This window comes from Panthera leo, chromosome C2 (genome assembly GCF_018350215.1).
Source record: "Panthera leo isolate Ple1 chromosome C2, P.leo_Ple1_pat1.1, whole genome shotgun sequence".
NCBI classification, from domain to species: Eukaryota; Metazoa; Chordata; class Mammalia; order Carnivora; family Felidae; genus Panthera; species Panthera leo.
The window spans coordinates 143,120,268-143,145,408 of NC_056687.1; the positions used below are offsets into that span (position 1 = coordinate 143,120,268).

A 25,141-nucleotide genomic window follows, 5' to 3' on the forward strand; every position below is an offset into this window, starting at 1 on the left:
GAGTAAAAAGAATATCAAGCTAAATTCTAGCTGCATGGAATATACAAAATGACAAAGAGTTAAACTTAAAAACTTTTAAGATCAAAGACAGAAGTCTTTGACTTCTTAGTCCAGCTTAGAGAATCGGAACTCAAGAAATGATTAAAAAAAAAAAAAAAAAAAAAGGATAGAGATTAAATAGGAGCAAAGCTCTAAGAAGAGGTAAGGAAGGTATGAACAAAACCTAACCAATTATCATCAAAAGACAGTGGCCAGAAAGATAGTAGCTAATGAGGAACAGCTAGTGATTGTTTTTCTGGAAAAGTTTTGATTGGATATCCAAGCAGAATACACTGACACAAAACGAGTCTGGTCCAAAGTGACACAGAATACCTGCTGAGTATGAACGACTGAGTACACTGCTGGATAACACCTCATTTCTCTACAGACCCAAGGGAATCAAGTACCCTTGGGCACCTAACAAAAAATCTAAGGAAGGAGGTATGAAATAGTTATGGAGTCCACGCTCCCTTATAAAACTGACTGACCGTTATATCCATGGATTAAATTTCTTCCAACTATCTTCTAGGAAAACATTTACCTCACCTGAAGAAATGGCAGGCTAAAACAAAACAAGACAAAACCAAACAAGGAAAACAATCATGTCTGTCTTTTTGCTTGGACCATCAGAAAGAATGACTGAGGGAGCGTCCAATTATAGAATTTATGTAACCCCTAATAATTATCTTTCTGTACATGGTTTCTGATCTTTTATATACTTATTCCATATTACCATAGGTGATATTCACTTTTATTCTAAAATAGCTCAAATTCTTTTTGGAAATAGGCAACCATGAGTTTAAAAAAATAACTTCTTTGGCACTTATATCTGATTTCCAGTATTCAGCGAAATGATGGATAGACAGATGAAAGGAAGAAGGAAAGAAGAGAAAAGGGCTGGTTTTGTTAAGAGAATAAAACTTATGCAGATTGAGTTAAATGTAATGGTTTTATTAAATAGCTATCTAGGCAGAAGTCAACTGAAAATCGGCTACGGTTAGAAAATGCGTAAATAGTTACAGCTACCTCGTGTTAGGCCTGGTTACTTTGGCATTCTCAGTATTCATGGAAAGTGCCTTCCATTGTGCAGTTTTGGCCATTTCATCTGATATGTTAACAACTGAGGGATCAACACTAAAGAACAAATATACTTTTTGGTTAGTATTCAGTACTTGCAAAAGCATTAATATTGTCGCTCTTGACTATATAATATTTGTCTTCATCAACTTAAAACTGAGAAAGCTCTTTGTCTTGCACTTAAACCAAGGTCTAGAAAAACATCAGAATTATATAGTTCTGTTATAAAGATATCATGAAGCATTGTATCTTTCTGCATAATCAAAGCTAGGAGTTAAGATTATAAATTGGCAATGATGCCCAAAGATGATCATCTTGGCTCTAAACGTATTACTGAAATAACATAAAAGACTACATTAATGTGCTTGTAAATATAAAAAATATAGCCTCAACACAATTAGAAAACTTTCACACCTGGCAAAAATCTCAATCTCATCAAATAAATATCCCCAGTTAAAGAAAGAAAAATTGAGATTATTTTTTTTTAAAAAAACTGATTTTTAATAGCTTTTAAAAAAACCTTTAAAAAGAATGGTTGAAAAGGCAATCAAAATCAAAATCAAAAGAACGAAATACTGTCCTTTCATTGTAAGAGAAAAATGTAACCATTCCATGTCTTTATAAAATATTGCAACATTCCTTTGAGATGAATCCAATAATGATCATATCCATAAATAATCTGGGGCTCGAGGTTATCAGTCACAAGTCACAGGAAAGTGCTATGAAGTTAATAGAAATATATTTGCAAGCCTTTTTCCTTCACCAAAAAGTAACATTTCATGCATAGAAGTGACAAGCACAAATGTCAAATTAGACCTTAAATTCACAATGTGATGGCAGCTATGTGATAAATGACTAAACAGCACTCCTTTAGAAAAATGCTAGCTTTGTTCACACTTTAAATCCAATATCGCTTAAAATAATAAGACTGCAGGGGCGCCTGGGTGGCTCAGTGGGTTAAGGGTCCAACTCTTGATTTTGGGTCAGATCATGATCTGAAGCCCTATGTCAGGCTCCAAGCTGAGCATAGAGGCTGCTTGGGATTCTCTTTCCCCCTGCCCTTCCCCCACTCACACTCTGTGTGTGTGTCTCTCTCAAATAAATAAACATTAAAGAAATAAATAAATAAACTTTATTTAAATAAATAAATGAAGAAATAAGACTGCAGAGAAGTGTAACATGGTCCTTAAAGAATCTCTAGGAAAAGGTGCTTTACCAAGTCAATTTTTTTAAGGTGCAAAAAATTTGAAGGCCCAAATTCACAATGGCAGAGCCATTCCAACTTGAAACTACCTACTGTGACTAAACATTTCTTTGGTTTGTTGCCAACTTCAAATAACTGGAGACATTCCTGAAGCACTTCCTAGCTTCAAAATGTCCTCCTCTAAGAACTTTCCCATTACTAAAAATTAAGACTTTTCTGAAGACAGTACATGTTTTGTTATTCCCCAAAATAAAACTACATGGGAAAAAAAATCCCTTCCTTTCATGTTTAACGGAGTTTTGCAGTTTCCAAATGTTTTCCTGCATTACCTCATTTGATTTTCATGGCAGGTAATCCAAAGCTACGTAAGACTATAAAATATGACAGATAAACAGATCAGCCGATTTCTGGCATTCCTGATGACCAAATTTTAAGCAAAGCAGCATTTATCATGGCCTGTGCCATCACTTAAAGAGACAAAAGTATATGTACAGATAACCATCCTTTTTGTTAAATATCAGACAGTGTAAGTATAGATTCCACTTAAATTTGTCAAGGCCCGTGTATAATCATACTGAGAAAGGGATAATGCAGACTAGAGAGACGAAGTGGCAAATAATTTCAGCAAATTGATGAGTCACTAATAACCATCATGGCCGCTCCTATAGTCTTAAGTCCAACAAAATTAATACACTAATTCATTGAACAAACGTTTACAGAACCCAGCAAAGCAGAGCACTATAGCTGTGTATATCAAGACATCTATACTTGGCATTTAATTTAAAGAACATAAGAAAGATTTGAGGGAAAATCATGAAAGGTGACACAGAGTACTTAATACCAACGATGAAAATTAACAGTAAAAATTATAGAGGGAACATTACTTATGAAGTCATCTATCAAAACGAATTAACATGTACAAGTCTAAATACAACATCTATAAAAACTATAAAGATTAATTAAAAATGAAAAAAATCTGAAGTTAATAAATACCAACAAACCTTTTCTATTAAACGGAACCTATATACATTCTATACCTGACTTTTCTACTATCAAGCGCTAATCAGAAATAGAATAAATGTGGAACCAGAAATCAGATATGTGCATAAATAATATAGACTTTAATTCTTTTAAAACTACAAAAAAGTACACAGAATTTAAAGACAGAATTTACCACCATCTTTGGTTCTTAAATTTACATATAAACCACTAAAGTCATACATTATAAACTATGTATGAAACGCAACTTGTCCGTGACATGAGCCCTCACTGACAATAGTCAAGTCACACCTTTGCAAAGTAGGAGAGTTCCGGGGCCTCTACACATAGTCAAAATTTGGAAGGTTATCAGACAATGGATTACCAACGTTCATCTTTCAGCACACGCTGACACAGCCCCAATAAAGGACAGAAGGGAAAAACCTATACTACTGAAAGAATGGGACTATTCTGAGTTTTGTGTTCTGACTTTAAACTTCATTAAAACAGAAGGAGTGATACAAGACAAGTAGCTCTTGTCTGCTTGGCATGTGAGTTGGTTTAATGTTCTGGTCTAAGTCTGGCCTATCACCTGCGAAGGGAAGGGCCTTGCGACTCCCTTTCGAATTCACGAAGCCCCCGGTTAGTCGATATGCTAGATGCCAGTTTTGTCATCTTTTTAAAAATAAAGATCGCTACTTTAATGAAGCATTACATGGTTTATTCATGTACTTGAAGTGTATACAAAATACATTTTACAAGATAAAGTTTTATCTCACCTATATTTCAGGGCCTTAACTGGAATCTGTAAGAGACTTCCTCCTTCAAATGGAAGGTGCACAGTGTCGTCATCAGCTTGAAGCATCCGTTCAGCTTCCTTCAGGGCACATACACAAAAAGATTACTTTTCCCAGAATATTTCCAGGAGGACCAATTACTATGTAACATCTTCAAGAACTGGAAACCCAAACTGACAATATTATTTAAATATAACATATTTGCCATGGCTGGAAAAGTCCTTTTACTATTAGAAACATATACTTATGGCACAATAGAACACAACCATTTGGAAAGACTAAATTGTAAATGCTTATAACGTTCATTTAAGTTTAACCATTAATACTATTTTAAAAATCGGTTTAGCTACATAAATTTTATTATCAATTATTAGCACAGAACAAGAGATAAAATTCTGTGAAATCTCATTACAATACACTGTAAGCAAAACCTCATTTGTAAAGGAAGGGTTTCTCAATCTCAGCAATACTGACAGGGCCAAACAGTTCTCTGTAGTAAGGGGCACTCCTTACTAGGACTAGTAAGTAAGTAACACTAGTCCTAGTGTTAAGTAGCATCCTAGGCCTCCACTTACTGGATGCCCCTCCAATTCTGACAATGAAAAATTTCTCAAACATTGAAATATGACCCCAGAGGAGAAATGTCACCCCAGATGGAGAGCAACCTCTATTGGAGACATGACCCAAAATCATGATGTCATAATCACTGGGGGCAGGGCTAGATGGACTGGGAGAGCATTCACACTCTTCTTCTTAACAACAGAAATCCCACTATTTGAAGGTGGCAACACGCCCAGCTTTTAAAAAGTCAGCGTTATGGGGCGCCTGGGTGACTCAGTTGGTTAAGTGTCCGACTTCGGCTCAGGTCACGATCCCACAGTTTGTGAGTTTGAGCCCCGCATCGGGCTCTGCGCGGACAGTTCGGAGCCTGGAGCTTGCTTCAGATTCTGTGTCTCCCTCTCTCTCTGCCCCTCCCCTGCTTGCGCGCTCACTCTCTCTCTCTCTCTCTCAAAAATAAATAAACAGTAAAAAAAAATAATTAAAAAGTCATCATCAAAAAAACCCCCAAAACCCAAAGCTCAATTTCCCAGCATCCCTTGCAACTCCATGTGGCCATGAGATGCACAAATAAATTACTGGATGACAGTTCTGGAGAGACTCCTTAGAACAGGACAGTAAGGGGAGAGCAGGTTTTGCTTTCTCACCCTATCCCCCCTCCTCCTTCCTGCCTGCCGTCTCTCATGCTAATATGACAGCTCCGGCTTGGAATCCATTTCGACCTAGGAGGGGATGCTGAGTATGGAAACGGTGCTGAGGACGGCAGAGCGCAGCCCAGGAGCGCCCGGACGGTGCAACTGTCATATTAGCTCACCCCTCTTCTAAGACTTCTTCTACCTGAGCCCAGGAGCTCTTTGTGTTTAAGCCCCCTGTACTTTTGTCTCCTGTTATACACACTGACCCTTATTCCGACTTAATACAGAAAATAATACGCAGGCAATTTTAACCTAAGTATTTCATAAATAAATTCTACCGTACTTGAAAATTCACCAAAAGCTCATCAACATTTGCACATATAATATAGTTTTAAAGGAAACAAGAATCTTTAAAAAATTCTGGAGACTCCATTCAAATCAGTATTTCCAATTAGTATCCTGATTAAAGAGTCATGATTTTTCTTAAAAAGTAATCATAAGGCCAGCAATTCTGCCATAAATCAGCACTGCATAATTAATCCAAACTATGAAAAAAATACCAACAAGCCTTAAACATATTTGTCCATGAAGTTTAATAAACTCATTTTCGTAAATACTACACAATATAAGGTATATACTACGTTGCTTTCTCTCAAAAATTAGGGGGAAAAAGTAATTTTGAGCTTAATTGTACTTTTCGTAAAATGATATTTAAAGTCCTTTTTGTCATTACGTAGATGTCAGATTAAAATGTTAAAATTTAAATGTACGCTAAAATGTACTTATGAATTTAAGATTTCTGTTACCTATGTTTTAACACTGCTAAATTCTGTCACTGTTAATTAAGTACACATGGGATACATAATTTTTATTTATTTATTTATTTTTAACGTTTATTTATTTTTGAGACAGAGAGAGACAGAGCATGAACGGGGGAGGGGCAGAGAGAGAGGGAGACACAGAATCCGAAACAGGCTCCAGGCTCTGAGCCATCAGCACAGAGCCCGACGCGGGGCTCGAACTCACAGACCGTGAGATCATGACCTGAGCCGAAGCCGGCCGCTTAACCAACTGAGCCACCCAGGCGCCCCTAGATACGTAATTTTTAAAAGGCTGGTTTTGGGTCAGGGCTTTGAGGGGGCAAGTTGGTAAAATGGGTAAGAACTTATGTTTGGGACGAGTTACCTACTAACCTCCCTCTGCCTCAGTTTCCTTATAGGTAATCTGGGAATGACAAAAGTACCTACACTTCATAATGATAAGGTTCTTAGGAGGATTAAAGGAGCTGATTCCTGTAAAGTGACCATAAGAGTGCCTGCTACTTGGTACGAAGTATTAAGCAACAATGAATAGTGTAAATTTAAAACTCTGGTCTTATTACCTCTTTCTCTTTTTTCTTTTTGTCATCTTCTTTCTTTTTCTTACTTTCTGGCATGAGATCATCAAGCCAACTAAGTTCTCTCTTTGTGAAACACAGATCCATGAGTTTGCGTACAAAAACTAATGCGAGAACCTTAAAAAAGTGGAGGAGAGAATATTAACTAAAAATTAACTATATCATTTGAAGAGAAAAAAAGTATCAAATGATAAATAACCAAAAAGTGATGCATGTATTTTATTTAAAAATCATTTCATATACCATCTTATTTCAAAGGAAGTGAGTTACCTATTTATCTTTCAAACTTCCTGCTCAAAGAAAAGATATTAAAAATACCATTTTTAATATTTTCCTATATAAATCGCTTGCACTCTGCATAAAATTAGAAAGCAAATTAAGCATACATAGTATCTTCACAGTAAAACAAGATTATTAATTTTTATGACTTTAAATTATACACATTATATAGATAGATACAATTTTAAAAATCTCCTAAGCAATGCATTAGAGAATCCATTTCCCAATATCAGGTTTAAACTTTTCAATTATATAATGTGCTTTCCTTTATTTATTTATTTAAAAAAAAATTTTTTTTTAATCGTTATTTATTTTTGAGAGAGAGACTGTGAGCAGGGGAGGAGCAGAGAGAGAGGGAGACAGAATCTGAAGTAGGCTCCAGGCCCCGAGCTGTCAGCACAGAGCCCGACGTGGGGCTCGAACCCATGAACCACGAGATTATGATCTGAGCCAAAGTTGGATGCTCAACCGACTGAGCCACCCAGGCGCCCCTAATGTGCTTTCCTTTAACTGCTACTAAGGTTGAAGAAACGTTTGCAAATGTTCATTGACCATTTGGACTTCTTCCCTTTCTTCTTACCATCTTCCTTATTACTGTCTTTTCCCTGTTTTTCAATTGCTTTTTTATGACTTTTATTCATGAATTCGTAAGACCTCTGTGTAGTTTAGATAAAGGCATTTTATTCGCCTTATGTGTTGCAAATACTTTCTCCCAGTTCACAATACGATTTTATTTACTACATTCATAGAAAACACTTAATTATCATGTGGTTAAATAGATCTTTCTTCCTTTTACAGTTGGGTTTCCCTATCTTGAGAAGTTATCCTCAATCACTGGACTATATAATATTCTTCAAAATCTTCTACTACATTTTAACACTTACGTCTTGAATTCATTTATGGTTTCTTTCTGAATAAGGTAGTGAGTAAGGAAGCAACCTTAGCTCTCCATTCAGAGTCAAATCATCCAAGACTATATACTACATTTTCCCATGTAGATGAGTTATCATCTTTAATGAAATGTCCCACTTATGGTATTCAAGTGGTAAATTCTCACATATATTCTGATAAATTCTATTTTTCTGATTTATGTCTACGCCCATGTCAATTCCATACTATGTTAGCTGCCCTCACCTGACAGCAAATTTTAAATATTTAGTTATCACAACAGTATGGTAGCAGCATAGGAACAATCAAGTCCCTCCCTCACCCCAGACCCCGCCAGGAATTCTTAATTATCTTTGTTTTGTTATTCCTCTGGTATTTATTACACCTTTACTTTTTTATTAATATGCAACTTACATTAAAATAGAAAAATATCATATGTACAGTTTGATGCTTTTGACACATGTACATATTTGTGAAACCTACACCCGAACAACACACAGAACACTTCTACCATCCATGTTGTTATCTGTGACTCTGGCATTTATTTTTCTCCATAAGCTTTAAAATTACCCAGTTCACACTGACAACAACTTCCCCACATACACACAAACACATGCAAATAAACTCATACAACTCATTCCTGAAGTGACATCTTTACAATACTAAGAATGCAAAATAAAGAACATGGTATATCTTCCTATTTGTTTGGGTCTTAATTTTATGTACTTCCACATTTTATCGGTTGAATTGTGTCCCGCATGAAAGATGTATTGAAATCCTAACCCCCTGTACCTCAGAACGTGACTTTATTTGGAAATAGGGTTGCTGCAGATATAATTAAGAGGTCATACTGGAGTAGGGTGGGCTCCTAATACAATATGTCCAGTGTCCTCAAAAATGGTCTTATAAAGACACAGTGATACACAGAACACATGACAACAAAGGCAGTTTGGAGTTAGGCAGTTGCAACACGAAGAAGGCCAAAGATTTTCAACAAACTGCCAGAAACTAGGAAGAGGCAAAAAGGATTGCCTCACAGGTTTTAGAGGGCCCCATCCACACCTTGATTTCAGACTTCTAGGATCCACAGCTATCATATAATACATTTCTTTGGTTAAGCCAATGGTTTTCTGGTAACCACCTGCCCTAACAAAATTCTTATTAATTCTATTAGAGCTTTTAGTCTTTTTTTTTTTAATTTGAGTCATTTGAGTTAATAAGTATATAATCACATTACTGACAAATAATGTTATCTCTTCTTTTTGCCAATTATTATATTATTCTTATATCATAGTTAGAACCTTCAATTCATATCAAATAATAATAATAGCTGGCTTCCCTATATTAAAACTCATTTATAAATTTTTATTCAGTGACTGCATTTTATAAAAAGTCTTTTTACCTTTAATTATGTTGATAATTCTTGCTTGCTGCTCAAGTATCCCAGTCTATTTAAACATCATATATTACTTATAGAAACACTATAAATTTATTTATTTGTTAATATCTTCAGATTTTTTACACTTATATTGGTAACTGAGAAGTCACCATCGTTCTTTCATACTTTATTGGGCTTTGGTATTAAGACCTTGCTAGTGTTTCATGACCAAAAAATGCAGAAGTTTCCATCTTTTCCTTTGGTTTAGAATAATTTAAGAAGTACTGAAACTAACTGTTCTTTAAATCTCTGCTGTTAACCCATCTGGGGCCCAGGATCCAAGAGCAGATCTTTAACCATTTTCCCAGTCTTGTGCGCAATTGACTTCTACATATGCATAGATTTTATACTTCTCTTTGGGTTAACTCCCAGAAATGTATGTATAGAACGGAACTAATCCATTTCCTCTAGATCAGTGGTAGGTAAACCACAGCCCTTGGGTAAATCTGGCTCTACCTGTTTTGTATGGACTATGACCTAAGAATAGTTCGTAAAGATAAACATTCGGAATTGATTTGATAATAGGGAACACTAACTTTGAACCTCATTAAATGACAGAAAAATTATCCCAAATGAGAAAGAATTTCATTTTTCTCATTAGTAGTCTTTCACTAAAAAAACTGGACAATTACTTTTTAGAGTTCAACAATAAGAAACTGTGGACATTTCTCTCCTGTTATAGAAGTGCCTATATATCTTATGACCCACAAAGCTGAAGATATTTACTATCTGACCCTTTACAGAAATAGTTTGTCAACCTCTACTCTGGATGTTCAAACTTATTCCTATAGATTCATGTAGCATTTTCTTAAAGCCCCTCATATCTCCTCCATAGCTATGGTTATGCATCTCTTCTCTCTCTTAATCTTGTATATTTTGCTCTTTTTTTCTTCTTTACTCAAGCTTGGAAGCAATTTATTTATTATGGATATTTACAAATAAAAAAATTGGTTGCGTTAGTTCTTCTTTAATAATATATATTGTGAAGGGTATACATTTTTCTACAACTTTAGGTATATCTTAGGTGTATCTCACAGACTTTGTTATAAGTTCTCCATTGAAATACCCACAATGTTTAACTCAATTTTCTACCCAGGGATTATGTCAGCATTTAATTTCTAAATACTTAAGATATCTTTAGTGTTTTTCAATATTCATTTGCAATGTAATTTATTTGTGATCAGGAAATATTACCTGGATAATTTTTAAGCTTTTTAATTTTTTAAGATTTTCTTTGTGGCCATGTACTAACCAATGTTTATGCGGTATTTACAAAAGGATGAATATTCCCCATTTGCAAAATGTGATATTCTATGATAATTTAGTCAACAATACTATCTTATTAATATGATCTAAAAAAATTTTTTTTAACTTCTGGGTCTCAATTCCTGAGAAAGATGTACTGAAACATATTCTATAAAAGAAATATGTTGTTTTGGTTGCTTTGCTTTTTATACCTGGCTATCATCTTTGTTCCATAAACATCTTAAATTCTGAAAGTTACTTAAAAAAACAAAACAGGGGGCGCCTGGGTGGCTCAGTCGGGTAAGTGACCGACTTCAGCTCAGGTCATGATCTCTCAGTTTGTGAGTTCGAGCCCCACGTTGTGCTCTGTGCTGACAGCTTCGACCCTGGAGCCCACTTTGGATTCTGTGTCTCCCTCTCTCTGCCCTTCCCCCGCTCACACTCTGTCTCTCTTTCCTTCAAAAATAAATAAACATTAAAAAAATTTTTTTTTAATTTAAAAAAAAAACAGCATTCTACAGCCCAAGGACTAAAAAAAACAAAACAAACAAACTTTAGAAAATAACAAGCGAATTCGGTTTCTAAAGTGACTGGTTTAATAGCTAGAAAGGGCCAATTCATATTTCAAAACATCTATGGTGCTTAAAATGGGCTATTCTCTTTCTCATAGGTAAATATTACTAATACATTACTACATTATATTACTAATATAAATGTTAGTAAAATAATTACTGTGTTCAACAGAATTAATGATTAATACATAAATAAGTAAATTGATATGTAATTATTATAAATAGTGACAAAGTCTGAAAAAAACAAACAAAAACAAAACAACCTTACCATCATGGGAAAAACTACCGCAGCGGCTGAAGCTTTTATCACCCACAAAAGAACCAGACAAGTAAGCTGAATGACCGTGAAGATATGGACCTTCCAGAGAGGCACGTAGCGAAGGTATATCAGATCGGGCTGATGCTTAGCAGGCATTCCAAATAATTTTATACGGTCAAAGAACTATGTATTGAATGGAGAACAAAACAAAGCAAGACAATTAGTCAACAAAAATATCATTTCTGTTACTTAGGAAAAGAAATTACATTCGACCTTAAGAGTTTTATGATTTAAACTAGAACTTCCTTGGTATGTTCTGAGAGTATAGGAGAAGTTTCAGTACAGAAGCCCTGGACCCAGCAGGGTCGAATGGGGAAAGGGTATCAACAATCATTTTGAACTAACAGAATTAGTTTAATGAGAAAACTCAAACCAAAGTGTCTTAATTTGGAGGATTAAAATATTTAGATAAATGTGTCTGCTATAAGCAAATATGCAAGTCATTTAATCTCTTTGAACTTGTTTTCTAATATGTACAATAAAGGTAACAATTTTCAAGGCTCTTTCCAACTCTAACACAATCAAGTCTATGAATACAGCCTGAAGTACAATTACCAATTTTTTACCCATTGGAAAGAAAGCTATGAGCAAATTCCTTGGTCTTTTGGACCTTTAATTTCCCCATTTATAAATTAGGAGTAAGACCAGACCTATCTACCTCACAAAACTGTTGTAAAGCAGGGGGGAGGCAAGTGAGTTAATGAGATCATTTCTTGACCAGTGGAGGAGGAGATCCAGGACTACTGAAAAAAATAAGATGTTGCTTGCAACTTTAGACAACATGCTTTTCATGATAGGAGGTGGGCATGTGGTACTAACAGGGCTTTATGAGCTAAATGTTTTACACAAAGACTGAATTCAAATCTTTAAATTTCATCAGGCTTGTTTTCCAGGAAGTATTATAAGCAAGACAGAGTAGGAAAAGCACTGGGTTCCAGTCTTGGTTCTGTTGCTCAGTTAGTTAAGAACCTTCAGGGAGTCCCTCTATTCGTGTTTTCTAGTTGGCAAAATTAGTATTTCTTCCTTTCCTACATCCCAGTGTTGTTCCGAGAATCACAGATAATAAGACACACTAGGCTTTACAAACTGTCTCGCACCATACAAACAACCAGTATTACCACTCTAGTCCTCGACATCCTCCCTCTCACTATACTAATCTTTATCAATAGTTACAAGGCCTTTCATTGGCTTCAATTAAAAATAGGCAAGGACCATATCAGTTCATGACCTCATTCTTGAGGGGAAAATGTGTCGTAAGCAATAATCACTTGGAAAATGGGGATCTGAAGTCACCAGTTAACCTGCCCCCCAAAATATCAGAGTTGAGAATACATCACTACCATCACGAAAACAATCTTTGTAAACTTAAAGTATTTTTAAGCCTTTCAACAAAATCAATAAGTACTTCAGACTTGCCTGGATTCCTTTTAATGAGGAAACTCCCATGTAGAGGAAAACGCCATATAGGACAGGCATTGGAATAAACTGCAGGTAAAACGACCACAGTTAGAATAAGAACTCATGCTCCTCAAACCATTTCACAATAATAAATACACAAAAACATAGTGAGTACCTGTGCAGACAGAATTAAAAGCTCTTTCAGAGATAGGACCTAACTCTTCTAGAAATAAGGAAAATGCTAGTAAACGGTGGCAACCTCGAAAAGCCGTGGGTCTTCTGCATGTTTCTTCCGGAAACGGGAGTATGTTCAGTGGTTAAGAGCATGAGCACTACAATTGGACTGCTTGGTTTAAAAAGCCAGTTAACCTCTTCTGGAGCCTTAACCTCTGTATGCTTTATTTCTGCAACCGACTGCATTAAGATGAAAGGATTTCAAATACTAAAATGCTCAGAAAAGCACTTGGTGAGTACTGATCACTCACAAAGCATTAGCCAGGAATTAAAATAAAAACTTACTTTAAAAAACTAAAAATTAAAAAAAGCAGGAGTTATTATTGCTATCACTTCCATATAGTAACTATTATACGCCAGTACCATTTACTGATAGAATAATTGAACTCCACCCCCAAAAGACAGTCCATATTACTGTGGCAGTTAGAGGCATCCCCAACTGACTACCTGCCGTGCCTAGGCACCCTACAGGACAGCCATTAACAGGCTCCAGTCATCTACTCAAAAACCACAAGCAGCACTCTCACCAAGAGAGAGGCCTGTAAAGAAAAAAGACCTAACAGCTACAGAGGAAAACCACATTCACTTTACTGAACAACCAAGTATTTCCTTCCTAAGAAATGTGGGAGGAAAAAGTACTTCAGAAAGAGAAGAAAACAAGTTAAAAATCTAATAAGGACTAATAAATCCTCAGGAAATTTCAGGAAAATATTTTATCCATAAAGCAACTTCAGAATGCCAGGAAAAATAAATGATCAGAATGAAAGAGGGAAATCTAAAGGTATAATTATCAAAATAATTAAAACTAATTTTGCAATGATTTTGATGTGACTAAAGAGATCAATCTAAGGAAAACAGGAAATTTTCATTAACAGTGAGGTGGCAGGACAGGAATGTGAGAATATATCCAGGTCTAGTATCTACCTAAGTGAAGTTGAAGTAATATCTAACAGAGAGAAGACAAAATAAACGGGAATTGGCAGAAAATTCCCGTAAGTTTCCAGAGGACAATGGCCCATCCAGAGACAAGTAGGATAAATGAAAGTCTTCTATCCATCTATTTACCTAAGTAACCCAGTGAAATTTCAGAACACCAGGAGTAAAAAGGAAATTGTGGTAGCTTCTAGAAAGGAAAAAAATGACTCTGAAGTTACAAAAAACAAAGAGATATCACACATATTATTCGGGCCACTGATCTATAGGAAAAGATAATCTCAAAAAAAATTTTTTTTGAACACTGAAATGCATGTCTATCAATCAAATATGAGAATAATTTGAAACAAGCAAGAACTCTGAAAGTTTACCACCCATGGCATCACACAGGAAAAAAAAAATTACTCCAGGAATTCCTTTAGCAATACAAAGAAGAAATGTTAAGAAAAAGTGGCAATTTTCTTTTTCAAAGTAAGGGAAGTTAACAGATCCTAAGAAAACACTGGGTCCTAAGGCTTGGGCGCTTACTCTTAAGCAGCAGCGGCAGATTAGTGAAATAGGGTTATTTCTGTCTCCACGTGGGGAGATCACACACTGCTTAGTTCTCAGTGAACATATATATCATACCATCATAATACTGATTATGTGTTCCCAGAAGGTTTACATTTTTATAATTTAACGTACAGGGAAAAAAAAAAAAAAAGCATGGACAGTTTAACAGCAGAGAAAGTAAATGTTAGTAACCATTACAATAAAGCTAAAAACAGAATCAACCCAACGCAGGTGACAGTTGGGAGAGCGGGTAGTGGGCATTGAAGTGTGCTAAATCCTCATGAAACATCCACCCCTACGTGACAGACTCCCAGGCTTTTTGGTCTCAGAACCCCCTTTATGTTCTTAACAGGTACTGTGGACATGCTCCCCCCCCCCAAACACTTTTGCTTTTGAGAACTCCAAGAGGTCCCTGGACTAAACTTTTGAGATTCACTGTCTTATAGGTAAAGAGATTCAGTATAAAAATAATAAAGCAAAAAGTAAAATTATAAAAGTATGTAAAACTAGAATGTTTGTAGCCACCAAAATAAGAAATAGAGAAGTTAAAAAGAGTTTACCTCTGGAGAGCGGCTTTTAGAAAGTGAGGGAAAACTGGGAGACTAACTTTTCATGTTAGAGCTTTCTTGCTGTTCTATTTGATTTTTTTTTGCCTATATGCAGTCAATACTTAAAATATTTTAAAGGCAACCTACCTTAATAGGGGACAATATCCCCATAAGAGGTACTAAGTATTCTTATGCCAAGTACTTCTAACAATACACTTACACTAGGCAGTAACTGCCCATTTACCTATCTGTTTTACCAACTAACTAGACTGCCAAGGTCTTAAAAGCAGACAGTAATGTATCCTGTTTATTATTATTTCCCTAGTCCTAATAGCACAGTAAGTACTCAACAAATATTTGGTGAATTAATTGGTTACTAGAAAGTTCATGAAGTGAAGGCCAAAGAATTCTAGTATTTAACTTTTGTTTTTTAGTTAATATGGTAACATACATATATGCTCTAAGTTTCTGCCCTAATGTATAAATGTACACAGCTCTTAACTTAATAATTTTCTTTGCAATAAAAGTAACTAAAACACCAAGGGAAAAAAATGGAATTGAGTTCATCCATAATAAACAGAAAATTACAGATTAGGTACTTCACTACACTTGCTATTGTTATTGTTACATTTCTTAATCACTAGATTCAATAAGATATATACAGTAAAAGTCAGATATAAGTAAGAGATATTTAACATAAAGTTTAATTTCTTGCACGCTTCATTTATATTAGTGGTTTTTGTTTTTCTAATGAGTGCTACTACCTCTATTTCGTTTAGTTTATCAGAAATAATGCATTTATTTATTTAACAGCAATATTATTTTCACATTTTGGTCAAAGAATTGTTTCATCCATGTTTCAATATTACTTCCTTTAAGATGCCTATAAAATTCTCTGGGTATATTCTTCTTTTAGATCATAAGCCATGCACTAACTCCTTCCAAAACTCTATAGTCCTTAATACTATCCTTTTACAATATTTCTAAAATGGATGCATCTAACACTGAAATGCCTACTGTACTAAATACCAGTTGCCAAAATATTATTTTCTAAATAAATTCCAGAAAATGAAACTAATTTTAGCTATTTTAGTGTTCCATTTTCACACAACCACATATACACTTTGTAACAAAGAAGATTTTAAAACACTGCGGTGAAGAGATTTTTACCTTCAGCACTGAAGTCATGAACACAGACAGGCCCATGAGAATAAAAATCATTAGTCCTGTAACTCGCTGTTCACGAATTCCCAAAAACTTGGGTTGTTCCCCTGGAGCAGAACATTCAGATTCAACTTTTAAGCTGTTGACATGACTTATTGACAACACTGTTGCAGCCACAAACCACGGAAGTCCCATGATAGAGCAGACGCCCAACATAACACCAACCATGAGCAAATCAAGGTGATAGCCAGCTCCTTTCTGGAAAGTGAAACGAACATGAATACTTGTAAGTCTAAACTGTTCTTTTGGGTTAAAGGACTAGACTACTTCGTAAAGAGAGAAAAAATAATTTCCTCCCATCTCACATCTTTCAATTTTCTAGTTATTATGTAAACACCTCAAACTCTTGCAATAACACCGGACACAAAATGTAAAAATTACCTTCAATTTGTGCTCCTTTCTGTTTATGATGACAGCTGTAATCTGTTGATCCATAAAGATGAGAATGGTACAAAGCAGAGCTGGGATAGCGGCTATTAACAAAGTCCACCAAGGATTTTCTCCCAACGGGCTTATGATCCAGCCCCTACTTGGATCAGTAGGCTGTTGAAAAATTAAAGATGAATAGAAAGAAAGAAGTTTCCTCCTACTGCACAAATTTCCACATCATAGGTTGTATCTATTCCAAGAAATGCCAAGGAATCAAAAAAGGACTAAATTAAATCTTGGGACACGGGAGGGAATTACTTGCAAAGACGGCCACAAGAATGCTTCCCATCCCTCGATGCAAGTCGCTAGTCCAAGTAATCAGTCTTTCCATCTAGAGGTGGGATCCATTTCCTCCCCTGGGACCTAGGATGCCTCTATGGTTTACTTCAGCCAACAAAATAAAGCCAAAGTGAAATGTGTGATTTCTGAGTGGGACCTTGCAGCTTCTTCTCTAACTCTCTTGGAAGCCTGAGATCAAGCTGTTGAGTAAGCCTGGATAAGTCTTCTTGAGGATGAGATACAACAAAGTGAGAGAGAGATGGGAGCCAACTACCCCAGCTGTTTCAGCCATCTGAATGGAGTATATTGCCCCATCAAGGCAGGGGATGACTGCAGCCACACAAAAGATCCCAAACCAAAAGACCCAACTCTACCCTACTAGGTTTAAGTACCAAGTGCCACAGATTTATGAACAAATGAGGGATTGTTGTTTTAAAGGCTTAATGTTTGGGGAAGTTTGTTATAGGCAAATAGGTAAGTGAAGCAGAGTGTCACTTCAACAGGCTCCTAACCTACTTCAAATAAAGTGAGGTCCGTCTACTGCCTAGATCAACCCCTAAACTAAACTGCTTTGAAGATCTTGCAGACTAGTGATCTCAGCAGGGTCGGTACTAAATCAGAACTGGGGCCTCAGGACGTACTTTTCCAAAGCATCTACTGACAAAAACCTGGCACTTTATTAGACACAAATACATTTTGATGCTGAAACATAACATCTGTTTCATAACAAAAATTTTAAAAGATCTTAAGAGAGTTTAGTTTTCTTGGAGGGCACTGGATATGTTGAAATCTAAAAGTGTTTTCAGGGGCGGCCGACTTCGGCTCAGGTCATGATCTCGCGGTCCGTGAGTTCGAGCCCCGCGTCAGGCTCTGTGCTGACAGCTCAGAGCCTGGAGCCTGTTTCAGATTCTGTGTCTCCCTCTCTCTGACCCTCCCCCGTTCATGCTTTGTCTCTCTCTGTCTCAAAAATAAATAAACGTTAAAAAATTTTAAAAAAATAAATAAATAAATAGAAGTGTTTTCACTACCTAAACTTCACCTTAAGCCTGTTTTTTCTTCATGAAAACATTTGTCAACACATAGAGGAAATTCAATATTTTCAAATTCAGGTATTCTAATTTTCCCACACTGATACACATTAAACTGCTTAATATTCAATACTGTACCTGAATAAAAATATTTTACCTATACAATGCACAATTCTTAAGTGTTCCTTGATTTATTTCCCCAATGCAGCTTATGACCCTTGAAATCAGTTTGCTACTGGAAAGCTAGATCAATGAACGGATAACAAAAAATATATTTAGGAATGAAAATAAGGCACTGTGCCCAGGATTGCAGGAAATTACATCAATATTTCGAACCAGTATTAAATTACAGTTACATTTATTTCTAAGACTTGGTAAAAATAAAATGAGTTCCATATACTCATCTCTTAATTAAGGTCTAAAATCTTTAGTGGTTCAATAGCTATGCTTTTAAACAAAGGTATCCAAATTTTATTATATACTCTCAACAGCAAAATTTTAAAAATTTGAATAAAATTGAGTATATCCAATGGCTCTATACGCATCTATGTGTTATGTTACTAATGGTGCTCCATAGTAAAATTCATATAGTAAATATTATAAAGCTAATTTTCTCTTATTTTTTTTTATTTATTTTTACTTTTATTTTTTTATTTTTTTTAATTTTTTTTTTCAACGTTTTTTATTTATTTTTGGGACAGAGAGAGACAGATCATGAACGGGGGAAGGGCAGAGAAAGAGGGAGACACAGAATCCGAAACAGGCTCCAGGCTCCGAGCCATCAGCCCAGAGCCTGACGTGGGGCTCAAACTCACGGACCGCGAGATCGTGACCTGGCTGAAGTCGGATGCTTAACCGACTGTGCCACCCAGGCGCCCCTCTTATTTTTAAATAAAAATATAAGGAGACCTTCTATATAATTTTAGTGGATCATTTTCCACCCATGCACTCATACTTTGGAGGCCACTCGTTTTAAAAATAATTCTTTCCTCCAGTGAAAGAAAAAACAGACCAGAATTATATTCACTGTATTCCTTATTTCTAATCCCCTTTAAACCTTCTATCTTTAAAAGAAGTCACATAATTTGCTATAAATATAAACATAACCAGTGACACAAATACTCAACTATAAGAAAACCCCAGAAATTATTCAAAAGTTACCAACTCCTACTTAGATAGGGAAACAATTCTTGGATGCTGTAATACACTTGTGGTCTGTTATGTACAACATAACTACAGTCTGCAGATAAAAGCAAAGGGTTTCTAACTGGTCAGCTAAGTATCATTTTTCTCCTTGAAGAATACATTCGATTCTCTCCTGATTTTGCTGGAAAATGATACATGCAGAATTCCATTTCATTATCAGATTCACCACCCTTCTAGAAATTTAACTAGAATCTCTTTGTTACACTTTTAAATTCAAGTTTGAGTCACTTCCTTATAAAGAAATGAAGAATGTTTCTTCTGCCTGGAAAACACATCACAAACTCCAGCTATGACTGCAGGGTCAAAGTTTTTAAATGACTCCCAACTATTTACCATTAATATTTTCATTCATTTTCCCTCATGGGACTAACTTTGATACCTTCTTGCCTGTTTCCTAAGTAGATTCATTTGTCTCTTCTCATCTTGTCATTTTTTATGTATGTGAGAAATATATATATATTTCTATAAAGTGTCCCACTTTAAGAGGCACCTGGGTGGCTCAGTCGGTTGAGCATCCGACTTCAGCTCAGGTGATGATCTCATGGTTCATGGGTTCGAGCCCCACATTGGGCTCTGTGCTGACAGCTCAGAGCCTGGAGCCTGCTTCAGATTCTGTCTCTCTCTCTCTATCTTTCTCTCTCTCTGCCTCTCCCCTGCTTACACTCTGTCCCTCTCTCTCTCTCGAAAATAAACATTTTAAAAAAATATTCCCATGTAACAAATAACCAAATGTTTTAATCCTTACCTCAAATTTTTCAGGAACATGAAGTTTAGGAGATGGAACTCCTACAAGGTAGTCAATTGCAACCATTATTACTATTGTGAGAAATACAGCAAAGTCACTGATTGTCGATCGCACCTATGTTAAAAGGATCAAGTTAAAATAAACACAGAAAAACTGTGTGTCCTTTCTAAATAATTCATATCTTTCACATTAAAATATGCCACTAGAAAGTGTCAATAAGGTTTTTAATTAGTGATAATGTGTCAATGAAGTACATTTATTTCTAGTATATTTTCAAAAAGATAAAAGACACATTTCACAACTAACCTACCATCCCTCATGGTACCATGATCTTCCTACTATTAGTTCAGACATGTAATATACATCTTTCTCTAGAAGTAATTGCTTTACACCTATTTGACATCAAGTATTAACCTCAAACAATTTACTACAGTTTTGAAATAAACCAGAGAAACAAAAACTAAAAACATGAATATTACCAGAACTCCAAAATCACATCCCAATTACCTTGGTAGGAAAATACCGCTTGGTCTTAAATTGCTTGAGGAATGAAGACAGAAAAAATGTTGTGAAAAATAAGATGACACTCCAAAAGAGCACATCTGGAATATAAGGTCCATGAAGACCACAGGCTGACCCTACAAACACACCATGAAAGGTTTTACATTCCTGGGGGGAGGGGGGGGGGGAGGGAAGGAGAAAAAAATAGAAAAAGGAGAGAATAAGATTCTCAGATACGTAATAAATTACTAATGAACTCTATTGACTCTAAGATGCTAGTGACTGAAGACATGCCATTATTTTATATTTTACTTAGGAAGAAAAAACACTGCCAAGTCAACTTGAACACATCATCAACCGTAAGACACACCCTGAGTTCAGAGATGCTATAGTTTGAAAAATATATGAATCTTAAATCACTGAACGAAAATACAGTATTTTGCCAAGTTACATCACACAGTCCTTTCTTTCAACTCCACCTACTCTTTAGTGAAAGCTTCAGAGTGAATAGTAATTTCTGAATACTTTGTATGCATTCTTGATGGTCCACAAGTTTACTATCTTTCCCGTACTTCTAAACAAGTCACTTAAAACAAAAGTGCCAAGTTCAAATGAGGAATAAAAAGTTGTTGGGCTTTTGTGACTTCACTCAAGACTCAGGATTAAAGCATGGGACTAGGAGCGGTAAATCAATCATTCAAACAGTATTTCCTTTTAAAAAAAATCAATAACTTAATGATACAGCATAATATAAATGCAATAATAGAAATATTTTGACCAGATTTTCCTTTTGGGGAAAAAAAAAATAACTCAAAGGCAACCAGAGATTAAAAAGGACATATGCCTCTAACGTCCTTTTTCTCTTACTTATATTCTAATGAGACTTGTTTTAACGACACAACTCAGGTTTACCAAGAGAAAAATAGTCTGAGGTTCCATTATTCTCAATTTCTATGTGTGAAATGAGTAAAGCCTCAAATTTACAATATGGCTCACAAAAATAAAAGCTAAAAGTACAAAAACAAAACAAAACAAAACAAAACCCAGGCCTTTTGAATATTAAGACACAGCAAAAAGACCTGTATCTATAATATCAAGACCTCCTATTCACCATGGAATGAGATTTTTTTTTTAAACAAATCACTTTCATTTGAGCAACTCTGTTAACTCTACCTCTTTCGTAGCAAAAATGACTTTTTAAATATAAAGCAGTCAAGCATGAATCTAAGTTGATTACTGATATATAATGCTTTAAGTCAGCAGTGTCCAACAGAACTTCCTATGATGATGGTTCGATGTCTCCACTGGCCAACGTAGCAGTCAGCAGTCACACGAGGTGACCGAGCACTTGAAATGTGGCTAGTGCAACTGAGAATTGAACCTTTAATTAAATGTATTTAACTTCAATTTAAATAGATACATGTGGCCAATGGCTACTATACTGGACCACAGAGACATAAATTATCAATGAGATAAAATTTCAGATATCCTTCCAATGATATAGTTAGGAGTTATATTTAGTGAGAAAAAAATGGCCTACAATTGCTTATATAAAATTGCTTATATGATATAAAAAGCACCACAGAAACTCAGGGGATCTTGGTTTTGATATTGCTACAATCACTTCATGACTTAATCTCAAATGCCAATCTGGGAAGTGCCCAAAACAGATATTCTACAGCTAGGACAATATGCCCCAACAGAATATAAGAAGACGTAATAGTATTCAGTACACAGTAGGTGCTCATTACATGTTTTTTGTCCTTCTTCCTTCCTGAGGTGCTTAAGTTACGTTAGTCTCTACAAGTCTCTACAAGTCTACAAGTCTCTACAAGTCTCTGAACAAGGTTTAGTTTGACACTGAGGTATGAGGAAAGCACTCAGGATCTTCTAAATAAGCTGTTCATGGAGCAGATAAACTGATACAGAGCAAGCAGGACAAGAAGATGTGGGCTGTTCTAAACTGCCAACTCCAGTATGTGCAACCACAGTCATAGCAAACACTTCCCATGAATTTATCAATCTACGTGGAATGAGAAACCAGAAGTATGTTCACATCTTTTTAATAATGATACCTTGGAAGTCATATTTAGTCCTTTTTATCCCCCTTACCAGGTTCATTCTTTGCAGCCTACTGTGTGATACATAAAAATGTGGTAACTCCTATCTAGTCAACACAACACTGTGTTCTGAAAACATACCATAACTACTAATCAAGAAGAAAATGTAGGTCTACTCAGAAAAAGCTAAAGAACTAGGTTATTATTTGCAAAATCCTTTATCTCATAATGTACTCACAGAAACAGTGAGATTCTCCCAGGAAATATCATGTGCTGTTAAATTCTTTTCCTTCCACACCTTGAGGGTTTCATTGCTAGGGTTGGAGGGTTCAACACATACACATCTGAGAAATGAGAACAGGGTAAAATTTTAAGATCCTACATTTCATGTTTAGATTGTATTATATCAATCACCCAATGTGGCAGCTTTTAATCTAACTTTTCTCCCCATGTTGCAATGCATGGAGACTACAAAGTGAAAACACATCAGAAACAATGGAACGGACGAGGTTTGCCTTATATACATAAAATGTAACAAATACAAATATCAATACAATGATATTTTAAAGAATATCTTAATGAAACTTGTTAGATGTATTCCGGGGGGGGGGGGGGCAGTGCTATTTTCTTTTAATGTTTATTTAGTTTTGAGACAGAGAGAGACAGAGCATGAACGGGGGAGGGTCAGAGAGAGAGGGAGACACAGAATCTGAAACAGGCTCCAGGCTCTGAGCTGTCAGGACAGAGCCCGACGCGGGGCTCAAACTCACGGACCGAGAGATCATGACCTGAGCCGAAGTCGGCCGCTTAACCGACTGAGCCACCCAGGCGTCCCACTATTTTCTTTTAAAACCTGACAAGATACTACCATATTTAGTAAGGCCACTCTACTAAATCTTACCTACTTGACCCCCACGGGAGCAGCTCTGCCTCCCCAGGCACACATAAACGAAGCACGAAGCTCCCAATACAGAGATACTCCTATTTCCGCTTTGTACTCTGACAAGCCCTACCTACTCATGCTCATCCTTTATGGATCTTAAGTTTCATTCTTAAAGAAATAAATGAAAAACAATTTTTCATCAGGGTAGAACTAGGAAAGTCATAAGGAGATTGGAAAGTTCAGTTTATATCCCCAGAACTCACTCGCCTAAAGAAAAACTAGAAACGCACGCACACACACACACACACACACACACACACACACACACACACAAGCAAAGAAATCTCTAACTGTGGATTTAAAAAATAAAAAGGAGAAACACACAGGAATATTCCCAATTAGATTATCAGCTGTTTAAGAAGAGGCAAGAGGCTGGACGTTGGATTCATTCCATGCTCTATCATTTCCTAGCTGTGTTTGACCCAAGGCAAGTTTTAACCTCCATGAGGCTGTTTCTTCATACACAAAAGGGGCTAGGATATGAATAACTAAGTCAAATGTGATATGAATTATGCAACAGCACTACACAGTTGTACCCCAGTATTTTGGTAACCACTTTCTCCTTGTAAGTCAATCAAATGCAGGATCACATTTATACTAAATGCTATATGCTACAGACAGCAAATACAGGCATCTACCTAGATATGTTAGACTTTTAATTGAATATATTTGTCAACCTTCTGTAACTATTATGATCACTTTTCAAATCCTATTTTATTCCAGAGTCTTAAAAGATGTTCAATTCATGCTTTTCTTATCACAAAGCAAACAGTCCACCAAACAGCATCAGAGTGTGCTGAAATTACACCGTAAAAATAACTTCAAATAAAAATGATCAGACTTCAAAAATGTTAATGAAAATGCAAACTACGAGGAATATAAAAATCTCTGCGTCCCACATTCAGGACTTGGTTACAGAATACGAGATGGAACACAAGATCTAACAAAATTGCTTGATTCAAATATACAGTGCTTAGTTGCCAAAGAATTGCATTTAAATTGACTGATCCAATTCAAACAGAAGACCAAAAATACACACATTTGAGAAAGTTGTTTCGGGAAATAAAAATGACTGAATTTGTTCAACTGTATTTATGTTCCTACTGAGTGCGTCGGTCAAGTCTCATCTGTAACAAACAAGTCAACCTCCACATGGCTAGTTGGGTAAGTTACAGCTAGATATACCATGAGCATCACATGCAAAATAAATGCTTTTAGGCTCAGACATTGCTGCAAAAAATACATTCTAATAATATTGGGGAAAAGAGAAACACTTACGAGTAGCTGGTCAGTTTATCTAAGTTGTTGTGCATATTAAATGCATATATTTCTCCTAAGTGAAAGAGCTTCTCCAAAGCCTCGTAGATGAATATGATGCAAATAAGAGCTGCAAAAGCCTCCTCTGTAAATCGAGTGATATAGCACACAAGGCTGCTCGCATCTGTTGCAACCAAAACAATGCACAAGAAGGAAGTCCACAGACCGATACTGGTTCTTAAAGACAGATAGGAAAGCTGATAATCTCTGTTTAGGGAAAAAACGTGGACATGATCAACATACACACACAGCAGTGTATATCTGTAATTAAGATTTTCACAACAAGCAATAACAAGAGTCTAAAAACATAAGCTTCCTA

At 35.8% G+C, this 25,141-nt stretch overlaps 1 protein-coding gene across 5 annotated transcripts in view; it reads right to left on the bottom strand.

The window, feature by feature from the left end:
- Positions 1-25,141, bottom strand: part of SLC4A7 (solute carrier family 4 member 7) — a 111,113-nt gene that overhangs the window by 4,293 nt on the left and 81,679 nt on the right. For 3 of the 5 annotated variants that reach the window (XM_042955060.1, XM_042955057.1, XM_042955056.1), the window contains 11 exons: positions 24,784-25,029; positions 22,801-22,906; positions 20,509-20,670; positions 20,002-20,115; positions 16,696-16,857; positions 16,261-16,512; positions 12,842-12,910; positions 11,375-11,548; positions 6,670-6,801; positions 4,078-4,175; positions 1,066-1,173 (listed from right to left, as the gene is read on the bottom strand). In XM_042955060.1, the coding sequence (XP_042810994.1) occupies positions 1,066-1,173; positions 4,078-4,175; positions 6,670-6,801; positions 11,375-11,548; positions 12,842-12,910; positions 16,261-16,512; positions 16,696-16,857; positions 20,002-20,115; positions 20,509-20,670; positions 22,801-22,906; positions 24,784-25,029 (1,623 nt within the window). Of the gene's footprint in view, positions 1-1,065; positions 1,174-4,077; positions 4,203-6,669; positions 6,802-11,374; positions 11,549-12,841; positions 12,911-16,260; positions 16,513-16,695; positions 16,858-20,001; positions 20,116-20,508; positions 20,671-22,800; positions 22,907-24,783; positions 25,030-25,141 lie in introns of those variants that run through there. The other 2 variants (XM_042955058.1, XM_042955059.1) reach the window with 2 other exon arrangements.